The sequence below is a fragment of the Setaria viridis genome, chromosome 2 (assembly GCF_005286985.2).
Source record: "Setaria viridis chromosome 2, Setaria_viridis_v4.0, whole genome shotgun sequence".
Lineage (NCBI taxonomy): Eukaryota > Viridiplantae > Streptophyta > Magnoliopsida > Poales > Poaceae > Setaria > Setaria viridis.
The window spans coordinates 37726320-37742027 of NC_048264.2; the positions used below are offsets into that span (position 1 = coordinate 37726320).

The following is a 15708-nucleotide window of genomic DNA, read 5'->3' on the forward strand; positions in this document are numbered from 1 at the left end:
ATAAACGGCAGCACACACTGATGTTAATAGCGTGCTGCACGAGGAATGCGTGCATGCCTACCCAGGAATTTTGTTACAAAATTCACGATCCATAAGTCAGCTGAAAAGAAGTTTTCGAGAGCGAACAGCTGAAAGGAGTTGATGTGCCCATTTTTCTCTTCACTCCTGTGAGACGACGTTGATGCAGTTTTCCTTTCTTGAGATGACGCTGCCGTGTGACTTGAGACTTGAGAGCACACACGATACAGGCCTTGTTTAGTTGTTAAAGTTGGGAGGTGCCAAATTACTGTTACAGCACTGTAGCACACTGTAGCGTTTCGTTTGTATTTGTGAATTATTGTCCAAACATTGACTAATTAGGCTCAAAAGATTCGTCTCGCAAAGTACAACAAAACTGTGCAATTAGTTTTTCATTTCGTCTACATTTATTACTCCATGCATGCACCGCAAGTTTGATGTGATGGAGAATCTTCTTTTTACATAGTGCCAAAGTTGGGAGTTGGGAGTGAAGTAAACAAGAGCACAGTTTATATCCACCTTTACAGTGGCGAAGTGATGTGCTCGAGCAGCACGTATCCAGAGAGACCGCGCTCCTTCACCCTAGTTCTGTAGTACACACTCCGACTGAAAAAGAAAACGTGGAATGAAATCACCGAGCAAGAGGTTCAAATCGAAACATGCTCAGGAAAAAAAAAGCTGCAGCACCTCTGTTCGTGAAGTTGCTCGGTGACCAGAGTCTCTCCCGGGTAAACCTGGTGAAGGGACCGGCAGGAGATGCGTCTCACGGCTGCTGGCTGCATGCTGCAGAACGACCTCATGACAGCTCGAACGGCAAACCCGAGCGTGGACAGGCCGGGCATTGGGTGCGAAAACCTAAGGAAATTTTGATTGGATTCAGGTTAATCTGCCTAAAGAACACAATTGGCGTGCACGGAAGGTGGAGTAGTTGATGCAGAGTACGTTGGATTGGACTTGAGCCCAAGGCGTCAGATGATGGTGCGAGCTCAAGAGCACATATAGACAGCAATGAAAAATTGTACGTATAACAGATCATTGGAAAAAAGAGCATGAAACTGAAACTGGTAGGCGGTAGCATAATTTTTTTTTTATCAAACATACCTGTATTGATAGTTAAGGATACCGTACAAAGACCCGTACAAATACAGATACGTTAAAGTAGGATGCAGAGGACAGCCGTTCCGACCTATTAGCACAAAGGCCCCTAAGAAACAAAGAAATTGCACGCGGTAGCATAATTGGCACAGTAGTACCTGCTACCAACCAAACAACATGAAATTGACATTGCTTCATCACAAGAAAAATGTTGTACTTTTGCCATGGGCTAAGGTCGCAGGAGGATATGCTGTACTGACTGTTCACGCGTGCTGAGCACGTGAACAGCACCAGTGGTTAGTGGTTAGTGGTTATCAACAGCCAACAGCTTCACCACCACTTCACCATTGATTAAGTTGAATAAGATTAGATAAGGAATTAAAGTTATGAAAGGTTAGAGTTTAGTTTCATTTCAATAGATTTGGTATTTGGGTAAGTAAGAGGAAGATTATGAAAAGAAAGTTTGTCTTAAGCATTTCAAATAACATCAAAACTGTAATAATATCCTCAGCTTAAAGTGAGCTGGGAAGTCAGTTTATCTAAATAAACAAACACCTAAAATGAGCTGTAACTGTAAGTTGTGACTAGAAGCATACCCTGCAGCTTCTGCAAAAGTAGGATCTGAATGCAAGGGATCAAAATAGCCTGATAAGCCACACAGTAGTGTCTGAACCAAAAGAGCGAAACAATGGAGACTTAAAGTAGAACAGGTTGATAATACCTCTTTCAAGATTTCCTAATTGGACTAGCCTTGTTAATTGTGTCCAGAACGAAATGGTACTGCTAAATGCCTAATACAGTAAGTTATTAGTACTTGAGATGTCTTCTATGTAGGACAAACGAAACAACCATGACCAAAAAAATCAACTACAAAGAAGCAGGGCCGTGTTCAAACAAGTGTACACAAGCAATGGAAATATAAAGATATTAAGCGCTCCTGAATGTTAACTAAAAAGGGCAACTTAAAAAACTGCAAAAAGAATTTACGCATAGAATGAAGTGTCATGCCTGGGAATTCTGCGTGCGGTCTTCATATACTGCAGAAGGCGTGGAATCTGGAAATGTAACATTGGAAACCTCATTGGCAGCGTAAGTTGCATATGAGAACGGCTGGGAAGAGTCGGAGAAGCCTCCAGCACCACGTAAGTAGATAGTACTCCTGCACCACGTATGGCATCGATGCCTTATTCGCCTATTGCAATCATGCTATACAGCTCAAACGTTCAACAAGCCATGCTAACCTATTCATACACAAGACGCCATCAGAACGTTCAAGGCAGGTTAGTGTTTCAAGTTCAAGAACAGCTGTCTTCCCTGCATATCAAATGTACTTTTGTTCTTCAGTACTGGAAAAATGGTATCTGTGCATATAAGTACAGGCAGAATTGTGAATACAATAATGAAAGGAAAAGTATCTTAGTCAAGGGGCATATGCATGGAATTATGGTTGATGCTAAAAAGTATGATAAACCTCATATTGCATTTGTGGAAGGTATTTTTAATAACACTCAAACAACAGAAAATTTTGAAACTGGCAAGCTAGTACTGGCCGAGGGAGCAGTGTTATCAGAATAAATTTTGGGAAATTTTACGTTGTTCGAAAAGGACTCGTACGTAAAACCTTAAGCTGTAGTATAGGTAGTATGTATGAGTAGTATGGGTAGTATAAAGCTGTAGTATAGGTAGTATGTATGAGTAGTATGGGTAGTATAGAGATATAATTGGAAATATGTAAAATAGCATTGTTGAAATATATCAAATCTGTCTTAATTACCTATCTTGTTTCCTTTTCCTCCTCATCTCTTCATTTCCACATCTCTCGCACGCGCACTGGGGTGGCGGCTGCGATTGCGCGGCGGGGGGGCGATGGCGTCGTCGTCCACGCAAGATCCATCCGAGCTGCCGGAGACTCCGCGCCCCATCTTCATCCCGCATTGGCGCTGGCGGCAGCCACGACTCCCCACATCGGCGCCGGCGACGGCCACGACTCCCCACGCCGTCTTCATCCCGCATCGGTGCCGGCGGCGGCCAGGACTCCCTGCCCCGTCTTCATCTCGCATGAGTTGTTATGTTTACGACTTGTAATGTCATATACAATCTGATATAAAATAGAAAGTAGGATTTTGTTAGTAGCTGGTGGGGTATCTATAAAGTAACGAGATGATTACTAATGTTCGATCTACTTTTACCTTGCCTTCCCCAAAATGATGGTTGCATGCTAGTTTGCATCATTCTTTGGCTCTCTTTTCATCCCAATATTGCATAAGTGGTTTGTCCTCTCCAGGGTGTTCTAATGTAGGGTACATATAAGACATAGACAGCTTCTCCCAGTACCAGACCTGTAGTTAAAAAAATTGCAATTGTGTTTGTTGTGAATATAAATATAGTGTTATGAATCTTTGTTCCATATATGCAATGTACATACCTGCAAAAGAGCTAGATTCCCTTTAAGATTAGCTACCTTTACCTCCCTATATTCCTGTATGCTTCTGATCAAGAAATTAAGAACCAGGCTGCTCTAGTTTTTATCAATATCATCTGTGTTAAGATGGACAGGAGTTAAGAAAGCTCACTTCTTATGCACTGGAAAGTTTTCCTGAAGCTGCAATAGACTTCATGGATCTAGGCACCACTAAAGAAAGCTCAATATGATCTGTGTTAAGATGGATAGGAGTTGGACCTACTGAGCTGTAGGACGTGCCATCAGGATACTGGAACTTTGCAGCAAAATTTTCAAACAGTACTTCACAAGAACTATGGAATGCATTAGGCACATGGATTTAAAAACTTAGAAACAAGCAGTGCATAAATACAAATTTTAACTATCTAACCTGCAAATTTTCAAACAGTTCCTCAGAATTCATGGCTTGCCTTCCACCTCTTGTTGGATCAAGGAGCACCTTTCGAAACAATCTTCATTGGATCAAGTACTTTGGTGCCACAAGGCTGGTTGGCTACTGAGAAATGAGCCAACAATGGCCCAAATGACGTCTCCTCTTCCATCCCGTGCTCCTGCGTGTCTTCTTTCAAAATATCATCAAGTAACTTCATTACCCTCTACGTCTCTCCTTGGCTCCTAGAAACTTTGAATAAAGCACGATTGCTCTTTGAGCGAAGGGAATGGTAACGATCCATTTGTTCTGTCCAAACATGCGTGTTGGTACGCATCTCCATTGGGAAAGCACTCTTGGTATTCATACTGCACCTCACGTAAACACAACAAGGAGGGATGCTCTCTATACGAGCATACTTCATGACGCAGAAAGTATGCGCACATGGAATTCCTTCCCGCTCCAGCTTCTGGCAATGGCATCTAGCATCAACCAATGATGACCCAGGTACAAGTCACGTGAAAACAACGCTTGTTGTTGCCTTGCAATGAAACCTCATACCTCAAACACCCATTCTGCAATGTCACCTCTGTCACCGACCAATTACTTGATTTTTTAATCTGGAAGCTCACTTTCTGAAAAATATTTGGTGTGAAGATTTGCGCAACACTTTTCCCAAGAACATCAGCAAAAATCTTAGTGAATGGGATAGAACACAGCACCTTCGCATCAAGCTCAATCTCATTTCGATGAATGCGTGATAGGCAGAACTCGTAATGCTCCATTAAATCAACCAGGGACATCTTTCGGTCTAAATGGCTGTGAAGTCTTGAGTTCAGATTCTCGCTCCTCTGATTACTTTGCATGCCCAAGAAATGTCTCCCTTTTGTGAATGTCACAGCCCAATTCCTTCTAAGTTCGTACATCCTATTTACCCATAGGTTATCTTCTTTGATATTATGGGTACCTCTGAACTCTCTCCAAAGCCTATCAAATTCACCCTCCTCCATTGCATGGTATATGAACTTTCTAAAATTCTTGAGCTTCGAACCACGGAATCGTTTCAGCATGTTCTGTTCTATGTGCCAACTGCACAATCTGTGATCTACATTGGGCATGACAATAGCTCTCACCATCGTTGTGTCCCTATCAGTGATTAAGGATTTTGGATGCTTCTGGTGCATCGCCTCCAGTAAAGCCTCAAGCAGCCAGACATATGACAAGATAGTTTCATCCAATAATATACCGCACCCAAAGATAATTGTACTTCGATGATTGTTAACTCCTATAAAAGGACAAACGGAAGATTGTACCAGTTCACGCGGTAAGTGTTGTCGAATACAGTGACGTCTCCAAAAACACCATAGTCTATCTGCGACTGTGCATCCGACCAAAATAGTTTCTTCAACCTGCCTTGTACATCCACACTATATGTGAAAAAGAACTCCGGGTCTTTCTCTTGCATATGACGCATATGATTCAACACAAATTCTATGTCGCTTTCTTCAAAAGAAATTGTACGAGTCCTGCAAAAAAAATCCAGTCTCGCCTGGACCACCATGGCTCGTCTCCATTACGTCCATGATCTGAAATGGACGCAACCCACCTAGCCCAGCTCGATTGCCTCCACTTTCTGAGGATCATTCAGCCCTCGATGAGACCGCAAACAAAAGCATGCTCTGGTTTTGCAAGGGCATGTGTATGGACATCCACAAAATGCTTCATATACCAGATGCCATTACTTTCACTCCACTCCACATCAAGCCTAGCCGTGCATCCACAATGGGTGAGGGCATGCGGCTGTCTTTTTTGATCATCCTTTCAAAGTACTTAACCGACCTATATCCTTCACATGAGCACATGAATCTTCTCCGTATCATCTCTTTGGTGCCTATCTTGTACCTAACTCTATCCTTTCTGATACTGAACCCTTTATGGTATGCATAATTATTGTAAAACTTATAGAAATCTTCCTCCCATATAAAAGTCTGATCTACAATACTCTTATATTCCTTAATTTCCTCCAAGCTAATGTCCATTACGGAACCTGCAAGAAAAAAAATAAATGTATCACAACCATTTCAAAGCATACCGACAGAACTGAAGTTCTTCATCCCAACCTAACTAACAAAGGTTACGACATCTGTAATTGCAGATTAATATTTAAATAATCAGTCACAAAATATGCGTTTGGTAGCTCAACTTACAGCTGCAATGGAAGGGCTCCTATCTTCACCAGGATGAGGATGGGTCCTGGAAAGGGAGGAGGAGGCGCCAACAGCGGCGGACTAGAAAGGGAGGAGAAGCCAACGGCGACATCCTAGAAGCTAGAGGCGGCGGCGGCGGGCTGGGAAGGGAGGAGGAGGAGGCGGCGGCAGCGGCGACGGACTGGAAAGGGAGGAGGAGCCGGCGGTGGCGTCCTAGAGAAGCCGAAGGCGGCAGTGTCAGGCTGGGAAGGGGGGAGGTGGAGGAGGAGGCAGTAGCGGTGGCGGACTGGAAAGGGAGGAGGAGCTGGCGGTGACGTCCTGGAGAAGCCGGAGGTGGCGGGCTGGGAAGGGAGGAGGAGGAGGAGGCAGCGGCGGACTGAAAAGGGAGGAGGAGCCGGCGGCGGTGTCCTAGAGAAGCCAGAGGTGGCAGCAGCGGGCTAGGAAGGGAGGAGGAGGAGGCGGCGGCGGCGACGGCAGACTGGAAAGGGAGGAAGAGTTGGCGGCGGCATCTGGAGAAGCTGGAGGCGGCCTAGCGCTGTGAGATCGTGCGGGAAAATAGTGTGCGGAAAAAAATCCCTGAATAATATATGTCGTGCTAATTACAATTTTACACATACAAAAAATAGCCTATACTCTATACTAGCACCTGGTGGTATTGTGCACTGTAAAAGAGCTCTTGTTACCATTACGATGGAAAACAACATAGCAAATTAAATATAGGAACAATAATAAAAATTCAGTGATCAAATATCATTGGAGGATACCTCGGTCATGCAAGCCAGCTATTTTAATTTGTTAGTAACCTGACGATAAAGAAGAAGAAAAATGTCAATCCCCCTGGGGTTAACAATAGACATAATTTGAAATATGCTAAATTAAAAAAAAAGGAAATATGATTGGTTTGCTCAGAATTTGAAGGCATCGAGCCTCCTGTGTGTCAATTTATGAGAGTTTAGAGAGCATGAAAGGTCCTGGTTTATTAGAACATCCACTATCAAACACCATATCTTAACTCAGGGCTCTTAGATCATCATTCTTTCGAAATTAACACTGTTGTTGTGCAACTCAACTTACATTGGCTCGTGAAGGAATTGGTCCATATATTTCTATGTAATGTTGGCCGTGCAGTAAAAGTTTTGGGTCATAGCTGGAGAACAGAAACAGGCCAAATTATTCAAAGGGTAAGAATATCAGTAGTACCCTATCAAGCAAATGCCAACATAAGCAAGTGAATACATGTGCAAGTGTCATGAAATCACAGTAACACAAAACAGGAGAGCTTGGGTAAATATGTGCTACAATAAATTCTTACTTAAGCCCAGGCACATCCAAGCAGGGTCCATTGCCACTTTTGAGAATAAATGAAGAAACAAAAGTAGGTAAAACCTGCAGCATACAAGGGACAGTTAAGAAAAATAGCTGACATATGTCACATATAGAAGCATACCAGTATAAATAAACGCTAAAAATGCAAAATTTAGTTCATAGCAAGATATGAAATTACTCCACAGCAAGAAAGATATTATATATGTATCCATGGTAGCATGAGCAACTATGAAAGCTAAGTTTTTGTCAGTTGCGGCTGTTGACAAAATTATGTGCTGAATGCCTTCAGACAATTATCTGAAATGGTGAAAACTCCTGCCTTGTTGGCATCAAAGGAAATAAACCAGCTGAAAAGGACACCATCCTATAACTTAAGGATCCATTCTAATAAGAAATCTTGAGCTGAAATAGAAATAGTCAAGTTCGGTTAGTTGAGCACCATCTAGCATACAGAATTCCAGGAGTAGTACAACTTGACCTGACCAAGCTCATGCATTAGAGTTCCGTGATAAGCTCAATTTGACAAACAGCAAACAAGCAAGGATCCAACAGATGATCAGTTTGCAAGGGTACTGACTACTGTGGATTATTATATATGACGATCATTAAATACTGATCTGAGCACTCTAGTTGACACTAGGATTAGGATACATGATATATGATTAAAAGAATAAAAGGATATCACCAGTTCGCCACAATAACCCTCTGTGAGCACCTTTATGGAAGATTGGCCATTCCTTTGGTACACCAGCTGAAGCTCCTTTTCATCCTCTGCATCTGCGCTACAAGCTCCCACAACCAGTGAGTACAGGGCCACATCCCTGCACCAGCCAAACGAACACATAAACGCATCAGAAATTCAGGCCAGGAGGGGACAGGCACTGGGACATTCGGTCGAGCAGATGGTGAGCGGTGGTAACCTCGCGTCATACCCGAATGTGACCTGCACAATGGAGGTCGAGCGGCTGAACAATGCCGTTGTTAATTCCGGCGGCGCGAGACGTCAGATGGCGGGTTGAGCTAGGAGACAAGACAGGAGGAGGAGGCATCGCCTGAAAGGAGACGAGCGCGCGCAAGAGAATAGTACTGTAGAGTATGTTTTAGTCAGCGGCCGATTTTTTCTTTTTGTTAAATTTTACACTGTTCTTGTTACATGCAAAAAGTTGATCTAGTTTTCTAGCAATCATCTACGTATACACAGCTAATTTTCTCTGAGTTTTCTTTGTGACACCCGTTCTGCATTTCGCGCCGTGTCAGGTCGCCGGCGTCGGCGGCGGCGCCGGCGCCGGCAGGTCCATGTGGTGTAACGGGGGCGCTGTCTTCTGCTGCACGACAAGCACGGAGCCCATCTCCAGCGACTGGTCCGAGGCCAGGATCTCCCCGACCGGGCCCACTTCCGCGCACTCCGCCCACCCTTCCAGCCCCACCACCAGCTCCGCCGGTTGCCGCCCGCCGCGCCCCACCACCACCAGCGCGTACGCGCCGGCCATCCCGCGCAGCGCCTCCACCACGTCCATGGGCCCCGTCACCGCTTTCTCCACGTACGCCGCGCGCTCCTTCGCCACGTACTCGCGCTGGAACACCGACATGCACTCCTCATCCGGGTCCTGAACGACCACCGACACCTCCCCGTCGACGTCCGCGCTCGCCGACGCCACGCGGTCGTGCTTGTGCGTGCTCTCGCAGAGCACGAAGCGGACGACTGCCAGGCGGACGGACTCGTTCTTGGCGACGCGGCAGGCGAGGGCCACGGCCTCGCGGTCGTCCGGGCCCCCGAGGAAAACGGCGGCGACGTGGGTCGTGACCTTCTCGTCGCCCTGGTTCCCCGCGGCCTCCGTGCTCGTGGATATCTTGGTCGGCAGCTGGAAGCTGGTGCCGCATCTCCGGAACGGGCGGTCGGCGAGGATGGCCGTGGTGCACGGCGCGCGCTCGAGCACCCTGATGTTGAGCTCGCGGCGATCCTCGCGCCGGCAGACCATGGTGCCGTCGTAGTGCTGTTCTTTGTGGTAGGGGAGCAGCAGGAGGCCCGGCCGGACGTCCTCCGTCCAGCGGCGGACGGCCTTGGCGTTTGCCGCGCTGCCGCGGTCGCCGGCGTCGGCCTGGCGGATGACGAGGCCGGTGGCGCAGGTGAACACGTCGATGGCCCAGTTCACCTGCGTGGTGGCGTCCCTGCGGCGGTCCATGAGCTTGTGCTCTCTGTCCTGGGACCGGCTGTGGTACCGACTGGGGCCGGCGTCCTTGCGCGCGACGTCGAAGAAGCGGAGGATGTGGATGGCGGGCTGCGCGCGCGGCTTGCTCGCCAGCAGCTCCAGCAGGGTGAGCATGCCCGGCGTCCCCCGCGCGCCGTGCACGCAGGCGAGCATGCGCAGCTCCTGGTCCGGGTCGGCCATGTGCTCCAGCGTCTGGTGGCTGCAGTCGTACGCCTCCTTCTCCTTTCGGAACACCACGGCGAACACCGGCCCCGCGATGATGGTGCTGATCATGCTGCCGACGACCATCGCCATCAGCGCCTGCTGCGCCCAGATCTGCACACGTGCACGGCCATAGCAATCTTGCTCAGTCTTCGTGTTGCTGCGTCAATCTTACACGTGCACGAAACATGAGAAATGCATTACCCCTTCGGAGGTGGCGAAGCTCATGTTGATCATGTTGACGTGGCCTTTGATGTTGAGCATTACGCCGAAGCGAAGGGCGTCGGCGGCCGGGATCTTGAGGAACCTGGCGGCGGCCACGGTGCCGGTGCACTTGCCGATCAGGCCGAGCAGGGTGAGGAGGACCGCGGGGACCAGGATGGCGCCCGACATGGCGCTGAAGTTGAGCCGCATCCCCATGGCGCCGAAGTAGAAGGGCAGCGCCAGGGCGTGCAGCGGGTACGCGAGCGCGTCCATGACGCTCCTCGCCACGGGCCCTTCCCGCGGGAACGCCAGCCCCAGCAGAAGGCTCACCGGCATCCCGTCGAACCCCACCTGCTGCGGGAAGCTGCCGATGTTGTAGACGGCGACGAGCAGCAGCACCAGCTCCCAGTTCCCGACGCGGTGCCGCCCCGCGTTGCGCCGGTTGATGAACGCCACCGCCGGCCGGAGCAGCAGCACCGCGACGCCCACCTTGACGAGCGTGAGGATGCCCAGCCCCAGCCGCTGCGGGGCGCTGTACCCGGGGGTCCGGCCGGAGGCGAGCTTCATGCACGAGAAGACCCCCTCGCCGACGATGCAGATGATGTTGGTGGCGATCGCCGAGCCGACGAGGAGCCGGCCGCTGGGCGTGGCGGTGAGCCCCATCTCGCCGGCCATCCGCGCGACGTCGACGGAGGCGGTGTCGGCGATGGACAGCATGAGCACCGCGGCCAGCAGCTCCGGCGACCTCACCGGGGTGTGCATCATGCTGCCGTACATGCCGCCGGAGACGAAGGCGGCCAGGAGGAGGCAGGTGGCGACGCTCGCGTACGTGAGGATGGTGGCCCGGCGCATGTCGTTCCACAGCGCCGCGACGTCCGCCTCCAGGCCGACGTAGAACATGTAGAAGATGCGCGCCTTTGACACGTAGCCGCCGTAGGTGTCCTCCGCGTTCTGCACGTCCACGTGCACGATCACGTCGTGCAGGCCCATGCTGCCCACGATGATCCCCGCCTGCAAAAACTCGAACGCGATCGGATTATTAGCATTCTCATTCGCATTTATTTGGTCAATTCGAGAAGCGAATGCGCGTACGTACGAGGATCTGGGAGGTGGCGCTGGGCAGGTTGTGGCGGCGGAGGCCGAGGTGGATGAACTTGCCGAGCGCGATGACGACGGCGGTCTGGAGGATGATGAGGAACAGCGTGTCCAGCGCCACGTTCTGCAGGGTGCTGCCGCAATCGGTGGATCGCGCCATGCCGCCGGACGGCTCCTCCGCTCGATCGCCGGTCGATCGGAGACGGGCAGAATGCCGATCGACGCCGGCTGCGAGCGGGGCGGAGGATGGATTAAGCGGCCGTGCGCCGGCTGCTGGCGAATGTGCGGAAGGCACGGCGCCCTGGTTCCATGGGATGCCCAAGGTTGGCGTTGCCGCGTTGGGCGAGCAGTTTGGGTTTGGTCGTTTCTCGTTTGGATGGGTGGACAGCCATGGCGTGGCATGGAGGTGGCCTGGAAGGCTGGAACAGGCTGCTGCGCGTTGGAAGACCGCGGTGATCAGCGTTCCTTTAACCACTTTTCGTGTTATTTTTCAAATTTGCAATTTCAACCTAGCCTTTTAATTTCGTGTTTGGACTTTGGAGTTAACAGTAAGCTCCTAATGTTTTATGGACGAGCCCTTTGTGGATGTTCGGGATTAGAGGCATTGCATGAAAAAGTAATCATGAAAAATCCTTTAAGGACATCATATTCTCTGCCACTCATATAAAACTTAAACTCAAAACCCAACTCGTATGTAGAGAAATGAAAAAAAGGTAAAGTCTCGCTAGGGATAAAATTGGACCAACTTAACAGCTTTTGAGGGGAGAAAATTCTTCAAAGGGTTGAGGCAAATAAGGTGGATTGTTCGAAGGTAGTTTTTTTTAAAAAAAATTGAATTATGTCCTGATAAAAGATCTGAACTTTCTAATAAAACCCCTTGATCATGAGAAATTACGAGTCGGTTGTGCGGACCATGGTATTTGTTTTGCATGAGGAGCCGGCCTAGTAAGTCAGTACTATTTATTCTCTCGTAATACAATAACATACAACTCTTATACGCGTTTGAGGAAAAATCCCTAGATTTCATTGCGAATGTATGCAACAAAAATACTGGCAACAAGCCTCAAAACAACTTGAGGAGAGCAAATTGAGACTAAATTTCGTTCATAGAGTTAAGTAGGCAAAGTAGATTGCTCAGGGTAGTAAAGAAAGTTCTAATTTGAATCATGTTCTAAATGACTAAACTTTCTAACGAACATTGGCGCCCCTATTCGTGGAAAAAAGTTAGTCACTGTGATATCTATTTAGCGTGCACAAACGATGATGTGTGCATTTATTTTATCTTAATACAATGACACACCGCTTTTTTGCACATTTGAGAAAAAATTTCTCAGATTTTGTAGTGAATGCCTGTACCAAATGTCAACACCTAGCTTTAGAACACCACATGACAACTCGATGAAATGTCTAGATTTATCACATTACATAGCATGTAAAAAGATCGCAACACATGGCGCATGATCGCAAGATACGACACCAGCTACGCTACCACTACTATGAATATGGCAGCTAAAATCTTATAAACGCAATGGAGGCATGGACCTGCACGAAGTCCTCTTCCCTCTCTTCCTTTTCCTCTTGCCGCTCTCATGAAAGATTGATTCTGATTCAGACTTGGAACAAAAGGTTCTTTGTGATCCATCAGCAATCCGCGCCAAGCCACCCGCCCACACTGTGACCACGTCAGCGATCCGCGTAGAAATCCATCGCAGCCGTCCACTAGCAGCGGCACCAACGCCTCACACCCGTCCGCGTCACCGATCCGTGGCTCCTACCCTAGACCAATCAACGCCCGCCTGTTCCTCCCATATAAACCGATCGCACCCCTCTCCTCCCCCCCTCACTCACACCTCTGCGAGCGAATCGAATCATCATCCCCTTCCCCAAAAAGGCCCCACCGCGCCGCGCCCCCAAATCAGCCGCAGCATCGATGGCGCCTAAGGCGGAGAAGAAGCCGGCGGCGAAGAAGCCAGCGGAGGAGGAGCCCGCGGCCGAGAAGGCCCCGGCGGGGAAGAAGCCCAAGGCGGAGAAGCGCCTCCCCGCGGGCAAGTCCAGCGCCGGCAAGGACGGCGAGGGCAAGAAGGGCAAGAAGAAGGCCAAGAAGAGCGTCGAGACCTACAAGATCTACATCTTCAAGGTGCTCAAGCAGGTGCACCCGGACATCGGCATCTCCTCCAAGGCCATGTCCATCATGAACTCCTTCATCAACGACATCTTCGAGAAGCTCGCCGGCGAGGCCGCCAAGCTCGCCCGCTACAACAAGAAACCCACCATCACCTCCCGCGAGATCCAGACCTCCGTCCGCCTCGTTCTCCCCGGGGAGCTCGCCAAGCACGCCGTCTCCGAGGGCACCAAGGCTGTCACCAAGTTCACCTCATCTTAGATAGGTTGCCGTGCTTGGTGGTGCTAGTGCTAGTTTGGTTGGGTGTGGTGGTGCTAGTACTGGCTCGCTCACAGTTTATCTGGTAGCAGTATTATATTGTCATCAGAACTGTTGGATGGAAATGGAAATGGATGGCTAGTATGTAGTTGGGTTAATTGTGCTAGTGCTTTCGATATGCTGCCCCCTAATGGATCTGGAACGGCAATGGTGCCTGTTCTATTAATATGTTCCTCTGTTCAATTGTATTGTTACTTTGATTTTGCTGTGCTTTTTGGCTACTTTATGTGGTGATGAACTGAATGACAATTCTGACACAAGTGGAGTGGTTGCTAGTTGCATAATTGAATACTGTGAGATTTCTGTAGTGCGGTGAAATGTGAAATTTCTGGAGTAATTATGGTTTCTGTTGCATGGTTGTCAATTGTCATGTCTTTTGCATTTGTAGGTTCATAGCATACGGTATTTCTTCTTGGATCCTAGAATGCCTCCATGCATTGCCTGGCCAGGAGAAATTCTTATCTTTGCAGGCTGCAGCTATACTGCTCTAGTGCTTTGTGAAGGCTAGCAGTATATTTGGGCATTGTTTATATTGTGAATTTGTGAGTATGTTTCCAAAGAAATTTGCTCAGAAATTGTGAAAATGGGCAGTGGAGCTTCAAATATTGCACATTCTAATAAGGTTAAATTTGCAAAAAGAATTTCCTCCTGTGCATAGAGATACACATGACAGATAAAATGCTTATCAGAAAGCTTATATGGCTTTGATTATTTCAGACAACAACATACATTCATGGCTGGTGTGAAGGGGAGAAGGGATCGGATGAAGTGGTGAGATGGGTGCAGGCAAGGAAATGGGCTCTTGAACTTGGGAGGTGCCGTGATGTCGGAGTGCCCAAGAGCAAGGCTCAGGAATCAAGACAGGAGATGTGTTTTGTGTTTCTTCTTGCTTAATATCAAATTCCACATGGATCTGATGACTATCGGGGCACATATTTGATCCTAGAAATCTAGGGTTCAATAGTGCTCATGATCTGGGGCATCTGTGGGACATTCATTTCATATAGAGGCCAAAATCATTGCATTGTCTTAAGAGTAATACTATTGATACATAAAAGTTTTGGTTCCTTGTTTTTTTACTCCTATAACTCTTGATAATTTGCTTGTCAGCTAAAATTCTGGCAACCCTGAATTTGCTGATAACTACATTGACCTGTTTGTTGGCTGTCCCCCTAAATGTTTTGCAGACCTGACGAGTGCACATGAAAGTCCAAAAAAGACCCCCAACATGTTTTGTTGTGAGACATTCTCCTTTGTTCTTTTATTTTTGAAACCAACTGTTTATTTGACACGAAATTGCACAAAGATGGCAAGATTGTTGTTTTGCTTGATCAGTGATGCAATCGCCCCTGATGATGAATTGAAATGATCAGTTACGAGTGCTCTCTATTTCGTTCTGCACCGTGGTTTCGTTAACTGAGTACACAGTTCATGTCTTCAATTTAGCTAGAAGCAATTCTTCTGCACTTCAATAATTTAGCCCTTATAATGCACAGATTGATTTAAACCCTGGCATCAGGTTTGATTTATCAAACAATTTCTTGGCTCTTGAGGATAAGTTCCTTTTGAATAACTAACTCTAAGGTGCATATTGCCCTTGCAGCTTAAAAATCTTCTAATCTTCTCTGTGCACAGTCCTGTCATGTAGGTTATTTTGATCTTCCTGCTTCTGGATTTTGGAACATTAGCAGTGAGATTATTGAGGAAAAGGCCAAGCTTATAGTACGCATAATACCAACCCTGGATAGGATTTGTTAAATGTCATCTAGTTGTTTCATGAAATGGCTGAAGTTCTCAAAATCTTTAAGGTATGCTTTGTCTAAATACTGAAAGCACATGGTTTAATTTTTCTGTCAGTATGCTATCTACACAGTTATAAGATGATGTTAATCATGTAGAAACCATTTGCGACTGTAATTGTGATCTTATAGGAAACTGTTGATGCCTCTTATAAAATTCTGAAAATCATTAGGGATACCATGTAAGTTAGTCATCAACTAGCAAATAGCAATGCAAGCCATAAGGATTTGTCTATAATTTCTATATAAATCTGCTGTATTAGATAGAATATTGTTTATTTT

The 15708-nt window shown here is 47.6% G+C and overlaps 2 protein-coding genes and 1 pseudogene across 2 annotated transcripts; 1 reads left to right on the plus strand and 2 right to left on the minus strand.

Moving 5' to 3' along the window:
* Positions 1 to 282: 282 nt before the first annotated feature.
* On the minus strand, positions 283 to 8367 carry LOC117844361 (enoyl-CoA hydratase 2, peroxisomal-like; annotated as a pseudogene).
* A 214-nt stretch (positions 8368 to 8581) lies between these two features.
* Positions 8582 to 11800, minus strand: LOC117844362 (cation/H(+) antiporter 15). The gene is made up of 3 exons (XM_034725084.2): positions 11189 to 11800; positions 10093 to 11103; positions 8582 to 10002 (listed from the first exon to the last, which is right to left on the minus strand). Exons 1-3 carry the CDS (start codon positions 11345 to 11347, stop codon positions 8731 to 8733), a joined length of 2442 nt encoding a protein of 813 aa, XP_034580975.1. The 5' UTR covers positions 11348 to 11800; the 3' UTR covers positions 8582 to 8730.
* A 1216-nt stretch (positions 11801 to 13016) lies between these two features.
* Positions 13017 to 13795, plus strand: LOC117843631 (histone H2B.2). Its single transcript, XM_034724283.2, has one exon. It carries the CDS (start codon positions 13118 to 13120, stop codon positions 13568 to 13570), a length of 453 nt encoding a protein of 150 aa, XP_034580174.1. The 5' UTR covers positions 13017 to 13117; the 3' UTR covers positions 13571 to 13795.
* The last annotated feature ends 1913 nt before the right edge of the window (positions 13796 to 15708 follow it).

Coding starts and splice junctions, on each gene's coding strand:
- LOC117844362 (XM_034725084.2), bottom strand. CDS start 11,347: ATGGCGCGATCCACCGATTGCGGCAGCACCCTGCAGAACGTGGCGCTG. Junction 11,104..11,188: donor GCGCCACCTCCCAGATCCTC/GTACGTACGCGC, acceptor GAGTTTTTGCAG/GCGGGGATCATCGTGGGCAG. Junction 10,003..10,092: donor GCTTCGCCACCTCCGAAGGG/GTAATGCATTTC, acceptor GCACGTGTGCAG/ATCTGGGCGCAGCAGGCGCT.
- LOC117843631 (XM_034724283.2), top strand. CDS start 13,118: ATGGCGCCTAAGGCGGAGAAGAAGCCGGCGGCGAAGAAGCCAGCGGAG.